This window comes from Anastrepha obliqua, chromosome 4 (genome assembly GCF_027943255.1).
Source record: "Anastrepha obliqua isolate idAnaObli1 chromosome 4, idAnaObli1_1.0, whole genome shotgun sequence".
Lineage (NCBI taxonomy): Eukaryota > Metazoa > Arthropoda > Insecta > Diptera > Tephritidae > Anastrepha > Anastrepha obliqua.
The window spans coordinates 54,400,714-54,416,911 of NC_072895.1; the positions used below are offsets into that span (position 1 = coordinate 54,400,714).

General features: G+C 33.3%; 1 protein-coding gene across 4 annotated transcripts in view; it reads right to left on the reverse strand.

The window, feature by feature from the left end:
* LOC129246448 (GTP-binding protein RAD) overlaps positions 1–16,198 on the reverse strand; it is a 150,983-nt gene that overhangs the window by 54,751 nt on the left and 80,034 nt on the right. For all 4 annotated transcript variants that reach the window (XR_008582466.1, XM_054885293.1, XM_054885294.1 and 1 more), the window contains exon 3: positions 13,245–13,355. Coding sequence is in view for 3 of the 4 variants with exons in the window: in XM_054885293.1 (XP_054741268.1) it covers positions 13,245–13,355 (111 nt within the window). In the remaining variant the exon portion in view is untranslated. The remainder of the gene's footprint in view (positions 1–13,244; positions 13,356–16,198) is intronic.

A 16,198-nucleotide genomic window follows, 5' to 3' on the forward strand; every position in this document is an offset into this window, starting at 1 on the left:
TTGTAATCAGCTGCTACCTTTTGCAATATTTAATGATATTCAACTTTTTAAGAACAATGTCGGCTATCAAACGAGACTTATTTGTAATATAGCCGGATGAGGAAATTCCTTCAGAAAAATGTTTAGCCATGGAGTCATTTATATTTGCTAAAATTATCGATGCCGAAATATAGATATGTGATTAAAAATTTCAACAGCGAATTAGTAGAGAAGTGGAAGAGAAATCATAGAACTCCCCTTTTTTTGTTAGTTTATTCGAAAATTAGTCCTGGTTGAAAGGAAAAGAGGATTTCACACATTACAAACCTAAAACAGAATTCAGCAAAGTTTCTTCCATAGTCAAGTCTCTATTGAGTAACAGCCTCAAACAAAATGTGTGCAAAGTTGTGCCAAAGTTTCACATGACAATGATTGTTGGCAAAGTGTTCAGTGTGATTGCGGAGTCGTTATCCAAAACTTTCGGAATTTGAAGCTTCACCGAAAATAATGAATAATCTGAAAACGGTCCAAGCTCTTATTCTAGATGTCTAGTTGTTTGAGTTCGGGTTATCTACTTTTCATACGTGGATTCCATTTTTTGAGTTTATGTTTTTGTTGTTGTTGTAGTAGCATAAACATTCCCTGTGCATATACGAGGAATGCTGCTGAGGTGACAGTCCTTGGCCGGATATAAATCCGGGTCGTTCAGGTTACGTAGAACTGACTGTCGTGGGAACGTTTTTGAGTATATCTCGCATATTTCGTATAGGTTATCAATAAAAAACTTGGCAAATTCGAGATGCAGACAAAGATATCGCAAAACAAAATAAGTGAAGAATTCAAAAAAGTTTAAAAGAACATATGGCTCTGCTAGCTGATATTCCAATGGCTGGTTCACGCAACACTAACAATGGCCATACAGGCAAGCGCTTCTTCCATCAACCACAACTAGCACCTCAATTAACAGGTGTAAGCGATGAACTGATTTATAGATTCAGTGTGATTGTACGATCCATTTCTTGCAGATATTGTATTAGTATTAAACCTTTTCGACTTCTCACTATAAAAATAATAGAACTCGTTGTTACAAAAGTCTCCTGGTTCTATATGCCCAGCTCTGTACATAAAATTCTAATTCACGGAGCTGACATTATAAATGCTATTCCCCTTCCAATCGGCCAAATGAGAGAAGAAGCAGTGGAAGCAAGAAACAAAGGCTTCCGAAATTATTGCAAGCATCATACAAGAAAATTTTCAAGAAAAAACAATATGGAAAATTTAATGAATGTCCAATCGCGTGATATCGCCTTTATCTAAAAGCAAAAAAAAATATTGCAAATTTTTTTTGATGAAGATATCGATTATGAGAGATTAGTTCAGATGAAAGCAACTCAGATTGTTAACTATTAACTATTACTGTCATAACATTGCTTATTTCATAAAATCTATGTACAATGTCAGAACATCATTAAAAATATGCCACTCAACTACTATACAAAATGAAATAAAACCATTTAAATGCAGTTTTGGTTTTTACAAATATTCAAGAAAGTGTACTTTGTATGTCTTAAAAAAAGGATGAGGAAATATGATTATTAAATTCCACTGTGCGCTGGTAGGAAATTTTGAAGCGCTTGGTTTTTTGTTTTTACGCTTCTCCAGTTAAATACACTTCAAAGCAATTTTTTATGCCAGCCAGCTGGATCATTTTGGATTTATATAGCAATATCGATATTTATTTTGAGTCGAAATAAATATGTATTTAAATAGAAATAAAGCTGATGTAATTTGCATACTTATGGCAGCTGCTTTGTTCTTTTTTTTTGTTTTTTGTTTAAAAAGAATTTGGAAATGTTAAAATAATTCAATTGTTTAGACAAATGTGCTTGAATGGTAAAGTAAGAAAATGTCTACAGCATTTTGTTTAAGTAATTTGTTCTTGCTACACTCTTCTATGCCCAGAAATTAATTGATTTCTTTGTTTCTTTGTTTGCTACTTTTGATACTTACACTTTTTTCTTTTCTTATATCTGAACTTAAAATCACAGGTGTGTGCTTCATTGTTTCTATTTACGTTCAATTTGCTATCGATATCACAAACTAATTGAAGCGGCAATTTTATGCTTCCTTAATTTCATTTTTTTCCTTACATCAGTTGGTCTTAAGCGTCTGCGCTTGCAAGTTTTGACAAATTTTCACCTTTATTATAACAATTTCAGCTTTCTTCCATCTCTGCCTATTGCTTTCTTCGGAAATATTTTCGCTTTCATCGTTGGAAGCTACACCATTCACAAAAATGTTACGGTTGTTAGTAAAAATTGGACACATTAACCACTTGAAGGACTTTGTTTCCGATGAGATGGATAATTTCTTCACTACAAATTTGACATAAAATCAATATGAATTAATTTCATCTTTTTGTATGCCATAAGCCTATCTAAAGCATATCTGAAATTTCTCTTAAAATGATAAAATGATAAGAATACATAGATTGGAGTGGGCAAAGGCGTGTAATTTTGATGTGACGTAATTGGAAATGAGGTTTGTGAGCGAACTAAGAAGAGAGAATGTAGTCAGACTTTGTAAGAAAATAAACGTTAGGCTGGATAAATATTCACAAAGAAGATAATAGAAAAGGGAATAGAAAGAAAACGTGTTTTGCATATAAAAAAAACTGTAAATAAAGCTTTCCAATCAAAGCATTGAAATAAGCAATCCCTGTATAGTAGACTAGTAAATATTTTTGCGTTAGAATTTAAACATTTCAAAGCATATTTTTGGGTGGCAATAAATGCTGATATTTGAAAACTTTAAATACATAACAGCCATTCCATATTAATTGCAACAAAAAGTGGTGATTCCGTTAAAATCTTTCATTTGTGCCAAGTTTATACTCAAACTCATGAAAGTATTCATGGAGGTGGTAAACATCAAAAAAGTCCCTTAAAAATGGTACTATAAGCCAACATTTCCTGTTCCGATTTGCATAAATGGGGTATTGTTGGTCATATAATATTTAAATTTGATTATCTTCACAATTTTCCCTGCAAAATCTTATTTTAAAATATTCAGTTTTAAAAGTTTCATTTCACATGCCCAACATCATTTCCAAACTTTAAAAATATTGAAAAAATACCTTTCAAATGAAATCTTAAAGGCTTCAAGAGGTATAACTGTTTGAAGGGGGCAAAAAATATAAGAAAATACTTTCACCAGAAAAGTACTCTTTCTAAATTTGATATGAGGGCTTAGAAAGGACTTGTTTTCAAATAATTATAGTTTAATCGAAGTAAAATACTATATGAACATTAATAGCTTTAATAACTTTTGTTTTGCGATAAAAATGGGAATTTATTTAAGCGCTTTAATTCACTATTATTGAAATTTTTTATAATTTATTAAGGCTTATAGCTTTCCATGCTATTCAGATTTTATGACGCCTCCTAAAAGTATGCAAATTCACATACATTAACAATGTAAGGTCGACAACCAATTTGCTTTGCGTTGAACTTTAAATAGTTTACAGCATACTTTTGGGAGCAGGGCTGAAAAACATTATTTGACAACTTCGAAGGTATGCATTTGAGCTGGTATGTTTGAGCTCGAATGGAAAGTTGACAGTAATGGCAAAACATAGGTATTATTCCATTCCCTCAATTCATTTTGAAAACTGTGATCCATACAATCGAACTGTGACAAGTGTTACAAAAGTACATAACCAATTTCAATGGTTTGTTTGTAAAGGGTGCTTAGTTTTAGGCGTAAAGTACTGTCGTTATAGGTATCAGTTCAACGTTTTCTAGTAAATTGTCATACAAATACTTACAGCGTTTAAATTTTGAATAAGTTTATTTGGAAAATTAGTGTTGTATCAAAAATATTTGCAGAGCCTTCCGACGTTTTTAATGAGGCAAACTTTTGGTCGATCGGCTTCGTGAATGGGCAAAATTGATGCATTTGGAGCGATATTAATTGAAAAAAAAAAACCTAATTATTTACTGAAGTATACCTCGATGCTTTATGTAGTTTGCTTGACGGAGGTAACATGGGACCATATTTTCTAAGCCCGAAGATGAAATCTACGTTAGTTTTCCACATCGATATCGATTGTCTGTGTGCTAATTATGTTAATTTGTAAGGCTACTATATATATATTTTTATTGATTTATTTAAGATTTATTACAGACTACAACAAAAATTAAACTTTACGATAATAGTTCATACTTATCTATATAATTCATATAAAGGGTGGTTAAATTTTAAGAGCCGATGTTGAATAAGAACCATACCTAAACGTCAAGTTTTTTTCTACATTTCATTTGACACTTTTCAATTTCAGACTAACTCAATTTGAACCACAATCGAGCAACGCGTAAAGTTATTCAGGCTTAATATGAAAACGGGCGTTCAAATCAAAATGCATTTCGCGCACTTTCGAAGAAAAGCATCTTCAGTGATAAGGCACATTTTCACCTCAGTGGATTCGTCAATAAGCAGAATTGCCGCATTTGGGCGAATGATAATCCAAGAGTAATTGCCGAAAAACCAATGCACCCACAAAGAGTGACTGTTTGGTGCGGTTTATGGGCTGGCGGCATCATTGGGCCGTATTTTTTCCAAAATGAGGCCGGTCAGGCAGTTACTTTGAATAGTGTTCTCTATCGTGAGATGATAACGAACTTTTTATGGCCCGAATTGGAAGATATGGATGTGGACGATATGTGGTTTCAACAGGACGGTGCCACTTGTCACACAGCTAACGAAACATCGCGGCGATGTCAATTGGCCGCCAAGATCATGTGATTTGACATCGATGGACTTCTTTCTTCAAGGTTATTTGAAAGAAAAGGTGTACGCCGATAAGCCATCAACAATTCAAGAGCTAAAGGATGACATAATGTGGCACACTAACGGCATAGAACCTCAATTATGCCTCAGCGTCTTCGAAAATGTGGACCATCGGATAGAGATGTGCCGCCGAGGCCGTGGCGGCCATTTGGCCGATATTTTGTTTCATGCGTAATTGAGCTATACCAGTATTATCATAATAAAGATAAATTACAATAATTTCATAAAAAAATTGTATTTTATTCAAAATCAATACCGGCCCTTGAAACTTAACCACCCTTTATATTTATATTCCTCGACTCTATGGATTTCTATTTGAAATATTCTTCAGCCAAGGTATTTTTGGCTTAGGGCGCCTAATCGGCTGCAAACGGCAGACCAAGGTGACGCCTTTATCTTATTACTAACAGATATGTACAACCTGTGATTATTGGGTCACATAGTTCAAGTTTTGCCATAACTTCGAAGTTCACTCCCCAAAAGAATGGATTCGGAAATTGGAATCGTTCTAGCGATGCCGAAGTTCCGATCTCAAAAGTGGAGCCAGATGTGGTGTTTCTAAAAGCATATCTTCTTAAAAGAAGCTTTTTTTAAATAAAAGTGTAGCTACTTGACTAACAAATGCGAAATAAATACAAGTTTCAGACTTTATAAGAAAATTAGAAAAATGCTGAAAAATCTCGTTGAGTTCTTATAATTTTCTTCCCTGACGATGCCGTGATATGGAAAACAAAATTTAACAAATACACAACATTTGAGGTTCTTGACCTCGCACGTATAGGGAAGAATAGAATACCCCGCAGATCAAGTAACTGGATACTTGTAAAGTATACGGTAGTGTTCACTATGATCATCATTTCATGTACGAAAAACTTGTAACTTACTACGAAGGGAATATATGGCTTGTGATCGAATGGCTCCCATGGTTGTAGAGTCTTTAGGGATCCGAACATTTTAAACACATTCCCGCTAAGAGGGCTGATAGATTCCCTTAAACAGCTGGATCATGTAGAGAAATGCTCGAGTGACATTTTCTTAAGAGTGGCCTATCTAACTTTATCCTTATACTAAATACTTTTATTCTCCTCCTAACTGGCGTGATAACCGCTTAAGCGAGTCTTTAAAACATAAAGGAGACTTTCCTCCGGAGCATTTGTATACATTCCGATGAAATGGCCTAGCCAGCTGAGCCGCTGTGTCTGAATACTTAGTTCAACAAAATAATGCAATGTGTCGAAGTGTGCCGACCTATTGTACCTAAGAAATAGGCATGTCAATTGGCTGCCTATATGCTACTATCTGGCTCATCGCATTTATCCTCACTAGCGACTTGAGAGCCCCTACTCGTCGCCTTAGTAACCGATAAGCTAATAAGGTTATGCTTGAAAAAGTTGTCAAAAGAGACCAACTTCTCATTTGCGAACGTCAAATGTCAGAAAATTTACGATACCACTCGTAAAGCCATGGCATTAAAACATTTTCTTAGCTTTTGTGTGTTATACTTGTGTGCAACATGTCCAAAAAAACTTCTATAATTTAAGCCAAAAAAATCACCCGCTAATTTCATCAATTTACACAGCACTCGTAGGTATACCTGTCTCCGCTCAGTATTCCCTATTCACTTTTCTGCTATCGCCCATTTATTCTATTTCGTCTGCATCAAATAGTAAAGAAAGGAAAATGAGCAGTGAAGGAGCTACTCGCAATTCTCGTCCTGGCTTATTAGATTTCTTTGGCATGGCATTTGTACGTGCATACGCCATACTGTTTCTGTATTAAGGACTCCTTGCGTTCGTCAGTAACTAACGTGATGTACATTTCTAATGAAGACATGAAGTGTGTTTTGTTATTAGTGTATAAGTAAAAGTTACGTTGAATGTCTGGGCGGAGTCAAATAACTCAAATCGAAGTATTTATTCAAATTAAATGTAGAAATCTAATGGGCAGTTTTATTTTCAGGCTAAACAAATTTCAAGTGATCTATTCAAATAAAGTTTAATGTACTAAAATTGAGGTAATTGGAAATAGTTTTGGTTTTTAATCTTCACAATTTCATGAAAAACATAAAAATAAAAAATATTAATACGAATTACTTGAACTCAATGAAATGAATTGTTCAAGCAATATTGCAGTTGCTTACGCTGGATGAAGACTGATAGGAAACTTCAGCTCAAATAATGGGCACTCGTGTTGAATTAGAAAATAGGTTGGAGCGCCGTCATTTTCAGGTGCGATTAAAAAATGTTCCTGTTATATCTTCCCTATAAAAATTGTTTAAAATAATTTTTTTTTGAGTAAAGGGTACACTAGTTTTGGTTTTTAGTAAAGAGAAGATTAAATAATATCGGCCTGTAAATATTTTGTAACAAATTTATAGAGAAGTGCATTTTTCCCATGGAAATTACAATATATTATTAATTTTCAAACTGTTGGCGGTACGGCTAAATATTAAATAATATATAAAGTAGAAAAAGTAATTTGTTGTGGGCGTCCTCATAAAAATACAAAGCCTTTCTACATTTCATAACTTTTAATTCCACTCAGAATGCCAAAAGGGGTTCTTAGCTGGCCTAGTTCTGTAGATACATTTCGCAGAATATAAGAGATTAAAAATATATATTAAAAAAAAAATCAAAACTTGCTAGTAAACTGTTGCAGATTTGGGTTTTGTCAAGCCTGAATAGTCCAATTAAAGAGCAGCGTTTTATGGCAAATTTACGGAGAAACTTAGTTTTTTAGCATATCGCGAAAAGGCTTTTTTGGGGACATCTTCATAGAGATATAAAGCTTTTTTACGTTTCATAGTTTTTAATTCCACTCAAAATACCAAAAAGGGCTCTTAATATAATAATAAATATTAAAAAAAAAATAAAAAATATTTAAAACTTGTCCGTAAACTGTTGCAGATTTGGGCTTTATCAAGCCTGTATAGTCAGTACAACAAAGCGCAAGTTTCAAGTGACACAACCTTTTCACTTTCATTTTTTATATATGGAATAAAAAGCCTAGCAAAATTCACTGAAATTCAATGAGCTATGAAACTTCAGGCCCAGAAATATTCTGAAAATTCTTGTTAAAAAGTTGAAAGTTTTGATGAAATTTGAAAAAGTTTAATACAAAGTGTGAAATTTTACGTTATATAATTTTTACAACGAAATGTAGTACATATATGTATGAGAGGAAGCCACAGGAGACACTCTCTTCTTGATGGCGATCACGGGAAACGTTTTAAACACTATGATGTGACAGAATTCACCTGGAATATCCAGTATCGTAATGAATAAAATACCTCTATTGCAGTTGTAATGCAAAAGTGGGTTATGGTGGGAAAGAGACTTCTAGTCGAAGTGTCAATTACACTCATGTGTGTGAGTGTCTAGCCACATTCTAGAGATTAGAGATTCAAAGCGAGATTCCTTATAACGTCTCGCTGATTTGCGTTCACACTCTGATAAAAGAGAAGAACGGTGCGATCACAGATGGACACGTTACCCTCGCCACAGCAGGGCATAAAGTAGAATTTGGATCCATAATCAGAAAATTCAGCCAGTACGATGAAACATCCGCTAAAAGGCTGAGCCTGATCGACTGCCTTGAGGTTGAAAAAAAATACAGTCTGTAGCACCTGGTACTAGTATAAAAAAATATCCATAGAGCTACAAGGTTTGTATCCTCAAAAACTCAAAATTAAATCGTTCGTGTTGCGTTTGCGACTCACGCACTATTTGTGGACCTGCAATCGCCTCGGATCATTATTTTATAGCAGCCAATATCCGCACATGCCTCTACAGCAAAAACATGAGTCTCGTGCTAGAAGGAATATGCGACATCGAAAAGTTTATTCGAAATACAGTTAGTTTATTCGCCGTCCAACTCTAGCTCCTGTTCTGTGAGTGTGCTTTTCAAAAAAATAGCGAACGAAAAGAAGGAATTTCGGCTGCGAACAGGAAAGACTGTGATCGGGAGCATAACGGGCGCCATGTAGGATTGACGCTGGAAGTAGAGAGTGAAGAAGAAAAAAGAGCGGTCGAAGACGAAAGACGTGAATGTGAAGAGCTTCTATTAAAAAATTCGGCAACTTACAAAAGAGTTTAAAACCAGCTAAATTTTCTGTAAGAATATATGTAGTCGGCGATCTGGTGACTGGTATCACGAGTATGCATAAATTATGTAGCAAAGCTGGAGAAGCTCTTGCTGAATGGTGATAGGATAGAAAACCGCAGAGAAAGAGAATATGCTATATCCTGGTCTTCCTTAGTACCGGAATTCACGGAAATTTACTCGACTGTGACGAAAGAAATGCTAGCTGAGCTCTTCAAAAATCGCGAGCTGTTTGGAACTGTTTTTCCAAAATGACAAAATACATTTTTTTCCAAATAAACGTCTTTTAGAATAGAAGATTTTATTCTAAAAAATGAAAAAAATGTTTTCATAAATCAAAATATTCAACATTGAAAAAATTTCAAAATTAAAAATTTTTTGTTTCACAATTTTTTCTGCCTAATTCTTATTATACGCAAATAAAACGATTTTTCAAGAAATTTGCAATAGCGTCCACACTATTTCGTTCACTTGTCATGGAATTGCTCTATTTAAAAACTACGCACTCAATCACAAACTTGTCATTCATTACTTTTCAAGTACACACAAATACACACATACATATACCACATAATAGCCACTCATGCGTTGAAAAGTGACCTTACATGCTGCTAACTGATAACCTCCACATAAGGTTAAGATACCTAGTGTTATCTGAAGGACCAGAATAGGAGAGCAAAATCAAACAACAACAGCAACAAAAAAGAACATACTTTATGCTCTTAAAACTTTTGTATTGAACGAAAAAGAAAGAAAGACGAATTGAGCAAATGGAAATGGCGACCACTAAGAAAAAGAGCCTAGACCCTGACTGAGTGCCTACATATGTGTATATAAGTACATATACATATACGAGTATATGTATACTTATTAAAAAGGTATGTACATTTAAAAGTAGGTTGAAGAAGGTTAAGATATTCTGTCTGTCTGACTGTTACTGCCACAAGGGTGGAGGCGCTTTCATTGCCGGTATAAAATCTTCGATGCCTCTTCATGCTATGACGTTTCCTTTCGCTTTCATTGTGCGGCAGTTCGTTTGTTGTGAATATATATTAAGTACTTGCATGTCTGATTGAATTGATGCGACGTTGGGGAGCGGATATCGGTGCTTGAGTTGTATGGGAACGCTTGAACATACTGCAAAGTCGCACTTGGCACAGTTTCAGCCGACTTTTAAAGCGCTTGACATTCAGACAATATGTTTGAGGTATTTGTAATCGTGCTTAGCGGTAGTTGTTGTTGTTCGTGCATACTTGTATTATCATTAGTTTGTGTAATTTTTTTCTCTTTTCTGCTTTAGTTATTGATGGCCTTTGCTTTTCATTTGTTAGTTTATGTACTTATAGCTGTGTTCACAATAATAGCAGCGTGAAAAAGTACAAAGTTTTGCCCATTCGTTTTTTTTATTTAGTGTTTTTTTTTCATAAAAATGTAGTTTATGCAATAATGAAACCGTATAATTTAAAGTCACAGAACATTGAACGAATTATAATAATATTTAAATTTTTTCATAAAAGTTAAAACTTTTTATTTAAAAAAAAAAAACGAAACCTGTGTATGCAATTTTGTAACCCACTAAATTCTGGAATAATAAAGTGCAAGCTTGAAGAGGCTTAAAAATTGCTTCTGATAAAATTTTTTTTTTACTAACGGTCGTTCTCTTTATACAAAATTTCAGGCATTCGTTATTTTTAATTTTAGTTATTAGTCCCCAATCAATTTTGTTTTTAATTAGTTAAATTTTTATTTTATTTTGATAAATGTTGTTTTTTTTTTAAGAAAACGTGTGTGTAAATGTGATTTTTGAATACGAGAAATTTATTTCTGTTATTTGTTTTGTTTAAACCTCATCGCTAGAGAGCATAATCTCCAGTATTCACATTAATTCATCTGTGATCCCAAAATGCCAGTTGAGCTCCGTGGCCCATTTTTGATTTTTCCACTGTATCATATGGTAACTCATTCAGTCATAATGGTATTTTTAACTTTATTTCGGTTTGTCAAATTGCACTGTAACATAAAACAAAACAGAAAACAATGTTCCGACAATGGATTCCAGTAGTGGGGATAGAAAAGATTATTCGTGTATCGGCGATTTGAAAGTTTTCGTCTGAATTTTATTGAAGGGGATACGATTTTTACATTCTTATGGCAAATCGGCATATGAAACTTTGTGATCCTTACATTTTAGATGCATAATATGTTCAGCCATTTTTTATAAAAATAACGAGAAACATTTTCATGAAACAAACTTAGGTGTTTTTTGCCTCTAACGAAATTTGCTCTTTAACACATTTTCCATTTTGACTTATTTCTGACGCTTAAGGGGAATTTCGTTCTTTGGTTTATTCAATATACATATTTATTCGCTATATCACTCTGGTTAAAGCCAAATTGCTCGTATGTCTAAATGTTCATATTTCATGAATTACAATAATTCACATTTCAGAAATTATCTTAATTAGTAACCTGTTTTCAATTAAACTGTTTCCAATTTGTAAACTGTTCTCAAATTATGAACTGTTCCCGCTTTATGAACTCTTGCCAATTGTAAACTGCTACCAATTTATAAAATTTTCGTCATTTGAAAACCAATTTATGAACTGCTCCCATTTTTAATTACTGTTCCTTATTTTTAAACTGTACCCAATTTGAAAACTGTTCCCAATGTTTTAATTGTTCCCTATTTTAAAACTTAATTTTCCCGCTGGCTGCTTTTGATGTAACAGTTTTCAAAAACCTTACACAAATGGAACTATAGCTGCCAGAAATGTATGTTAATTTTTTCTCAGAGAGTGCTATTATTTTGTAATAATGTCTTTAGCTCACTTGTTTCTGAAAAGACAAATTCGGTTTTGAAATACTTGCCAAACTAGTTTCCAAACAACCTTTGTTTTTAGTAATGTGAAAGACACTTAGTGTGAAATCGTAAATTCAAAACTTGGCTTGGCTCAAATTTATTAATGCTTTTTTATTAATTGATCCTTTAACTTAAAGCACGAAACAGATCAGATCCTTGAAAATGTGCACACAAGCAAACAAAAAATATTTTTGTAAATAATCTTTAAAATGGAATAGCGCAAACCCGGTTAAGTTCAGGATATCATGTCATACAACCTAATTAATCAGAAATGACTTACCTAATAAGTATTACCTAGCCTAAGTACTTGGGACAACTTTCTCGGGAACCTTGTATACAGGCTGTCGGCTATACTAAAAGCTATATTTTCATTAAAAATTTACCAAAAAAAAATGTAGCATGAAAATTGTAAAAAGAATCAGTGTGCACAAACTTCCTTCACTAACTGTAGGTATACATGTTTATATATTTGCATATGGATAATTATATGAATACATATATATAAGTATAATACATGCGTGAAAGTACCATTCTCGTTGCCATTGGTACATTTTTGTGTTTTCTACGTTTTCGCTGCGTTTATTCATTGATGAATATCAGTTTTGCTTTTCTCCCTTTTCCCCACTTTACTCTTCAAACTCATATCTGCCATCTCCTCCACTCACTTATTTGACCTCCTTTTATAGTGCTTCTACTCATGCAGAGCTTTCAAATATGTAATTTGTATTTCATTCTATAAGATGTATTATATTAAATATTAAAGAGCAAAGATGTGTCATAGTTTTATTATTTATCAGTTGATTTCGTCTTTTATAAATCCTTATTAAGTTGTAGCACATCAAAAACCATTAAGCATCTTTTCACAAAACCTTTTGTTGAAACAGTGAAAAAATAAACTTTTCAATCTCTTCCATTATCAGCCATCCATCAACATTCATTCAACTCTTCTATGAAATTTTCAATAAATACATTAAGACAATTTTATGTTTCAAGCGACTCTTTCTTAACTACCACAAAATTTCTAAATGGCCTTTGGTCAATAAATTGATTAGGTTAAATGATAACTACCATAAAAGCTTTGACATAATATTGCATCGCACTTCGCATGGCAAAATATTGTGTCTTTCAATACAAAATCTACTAATATTTCATTGCCCTTGCCATTTAATAGGTCCCTAAGTGTTTGCACTTGGGTCCCTTAGCAACTTTATTTACTTAACGCTTGCTGTGGATTTGCATTTACTGAGTTGGTGTGTAGCAGTAAATAGGTGTCGTAAATCAATTTGCACAAATACTTATTTGTTTGCATAAACCCTTTTGAGTAATAGTAGTAGTGTTTATCATTGCGGCAACATTACCGCCAACTATATGACTGCTTATGCTATGCAACAAGTATAAATCGATTTATTTCTGTTTTCTGTTTTCGGTTTCGGTTTCTGTTTTTTCTTTTACTTACCGCCTTTGGAAGCACTGAATGTGCGCAAACGATCCAAATCTTCGTCATCGTCGCTGACACGCAAATGATGCATTGCGGGTACATCGAGGAAAGCATTTGATTTTCGCTGTGCTGAAAATGTAACGAAAACAAAAATGAAAATAAATTGAAAATATTATAGCTGTGTTAAACATTTATAAATGGATATTTGATTGATTGCTTGTGTTGAAAAATATCTTGAATACTTAACTCCTCTGCCCCATTAAGGTCATTCTATGACTTTTTTAATATAAAATGGCCAGTATTTTCAAAATGTGCTTCGCATTTCTTCTATCAAGGATTTATTTGACCTTTGTTTTACAAGCAGATGAGGAAAATTGCCATTGAGCTTAGTAATATGGAAGGTATTTAAATAAACGTCGAGAAATTCAAGTAAATCTATAAAATAGAGTTCGACGCATGTCCAGTTATATTTGTGTTTATTTAAGTAGGTAAAGTATTTGCAAAGCCAAATTTCAAGTGATAGCCGTTTTATCTGTTTTAACCAATTTATGTAGGTTTCTACCGGTCTCACATATGTAGTCTTTGAGATGAAATACATGGAAGGTCCGTATTTTGCGCTATTATGCCTAAAGCTACAGTGAATAATGGCTGCAGCTATGTAATAGAGAGGACCTCGTGAAATACGTAAAGTTTCAGAAACTGCGATGGTTCGGTCATATTACTCGCACGAGAGATAACCGCCCTAGAAATCAATCGCGTGAAACAACTCCGTAGAGCCTAAAACACGAGGACGTCCAAGACTATGACGGTTTGAACAAGTTCTAATGGACCTGAGGACACTAGGTGTTAGATGTATGGAAAAAAATTATGAACGAAACTAAAATTCAACGCAAGCTGTAAAGCTGCCCGGCAATGATGATGTCTAGAGCTGGTTTTACTGATAATAAAGATATTTGTAAGTCTTTTAGGGCCACTGATAAGCTAGCGCCTATTCGGAATTTTTATGAAATATCTATTTGTTTGCACTTTACGAGAACGTAACTGTAGATGAAAGTCTAATATCTTTGAAGTGTAGATGCCCATTTATAATATACATACAAGCTTGTTGTGAGTTACAAGCTTGAGTAGCGGCCTATATTGGCCCAAAACTTTATCCCAATTTTCAAATTTATTTAGAAAAAAGGTCGACAAACTCACAGCAGGTGAGAAATCAAGGACAACGCTTTTTATTGGATCTGGATCAGGACCGTAATACTAGAATCGACAATTTATTTACAACATATGAAAGATTACTCTTGTTTGCACTTTACGAAATAACAGAAATTTTCTTTCAATATCCAGTATTAAAAAAGAGAGGCTGTAGATTGTCTGTTTTTACAACTGCCTGAGGTTATTGCATATTAAAACCGCATAACAGGATATGCAGTTATAATTGATCATTTGGCAGAAACATACCTTTGCACATGGCAAGTAAGGTGAAGACCTGTTAGCTATGTTAAACAATTTGATTAATACAATATATCCGCTTTTAAATCCTTGTTTTGGATGAAGCGAAAAGTTTTCTTAGAAAAACTTGGATTAGCTCACGCGCTAGAGCAAATGCGTCGTAAAACTTTGATGCATTGTTTGGTATGTAAAATTGCATCGTGCCCTCAGCATCAAGCATTCGATTTTAATCACCTACAGCTAAAAACATGCCCAATAAGCTTTAAAATAATTTTCTGTATTTTTAAATCCTCGACATTTTTAATTCGAATAACTTTGAACATATGAATTCATATTATGTAAATAATATTATATCTTTGGACCGAAATATATGAGTGGTTATATTGTGACCTTGGCAGATAATATGTAAGCTTTTCTTAACGATGCAGAAGGACTAATCAGTATTTAAATATATACGGATTATGAACGCTTGGCAAGATTACTCATACGACCTGGCAGTCACCTAGTTATATTATGCTATGTACAAAACCACATACGTAAACATATTTTACAAATGTTTGCATTATACTTTGATTTATTTATTATGCTTCTAATGCGCCATATGCTCTCTTCGTATAGTGACAGGGAAGAATTAATGATATTACTTGCACTTATGTTTGAAATATTTTATTAAAGCAATTAAATGGATGAATATTAAGGCCCACATGTTTGAGTATTAGTGCGGCTTTTCTCAGATCAAGTCAGATACAATGCAATAAAGTTGTAACCCAATGAAACTTAGCCGATATTGAATAAAAAAGAATTTGATTTATGAGTGTAGGGTGGTTCATACAGGGCTTGGAATTTATTTTAATTCATTGCTGAATGAAAGGCGCATGATTATTTTTCAAACAATTTTTTTAAAGCAAAAAGTAAACTTGGTCTTAAGTACGGAACATAATTTCATTCAACGTTAGCTTTAGAATGGCTCACTCGGACAATTAAATTTTTCAGTATGGCAAATACAATTTTATATTTCGTCTTAGGAATTGTTATTAAATGGTTGGTGTAATATTTATCATTAATGGTACGAACAGTAGTATAGTGTTGTAAAATCATAAGCCAACTGGCATCGTGGTTGTGGTTGATTTTTCAGTTTTTGATTTACGTTACTTTATTTTAATATATTGAAGTTTTGGTGAAGCAAAAAGTGAATCAATTTGTAAACGTTTTGAAATAAATAACTAAATTTCTGATGCATTACACACGTTATTTGATTTATTAACCCTTAAGCGTATATAGGCTCATATATATAAGTAGCAGTTTTGATTCAATTTGAGTTTCAAATGAGTTATTATAAAATATTTCAAACTATTGGAATTCATAAAATATATATTTAGCAATAATAAAAGGCAAATTGTCTAGGATATTATATTATTACATTTCCAAATAGCCTCAAGCCTTTTTACCCAAGTGGGTAAAAAAGCAGAATTGAAATTCGAGTGATTTATTTACAAAAAATGACAACACAGTAAAACCTAAGTGCT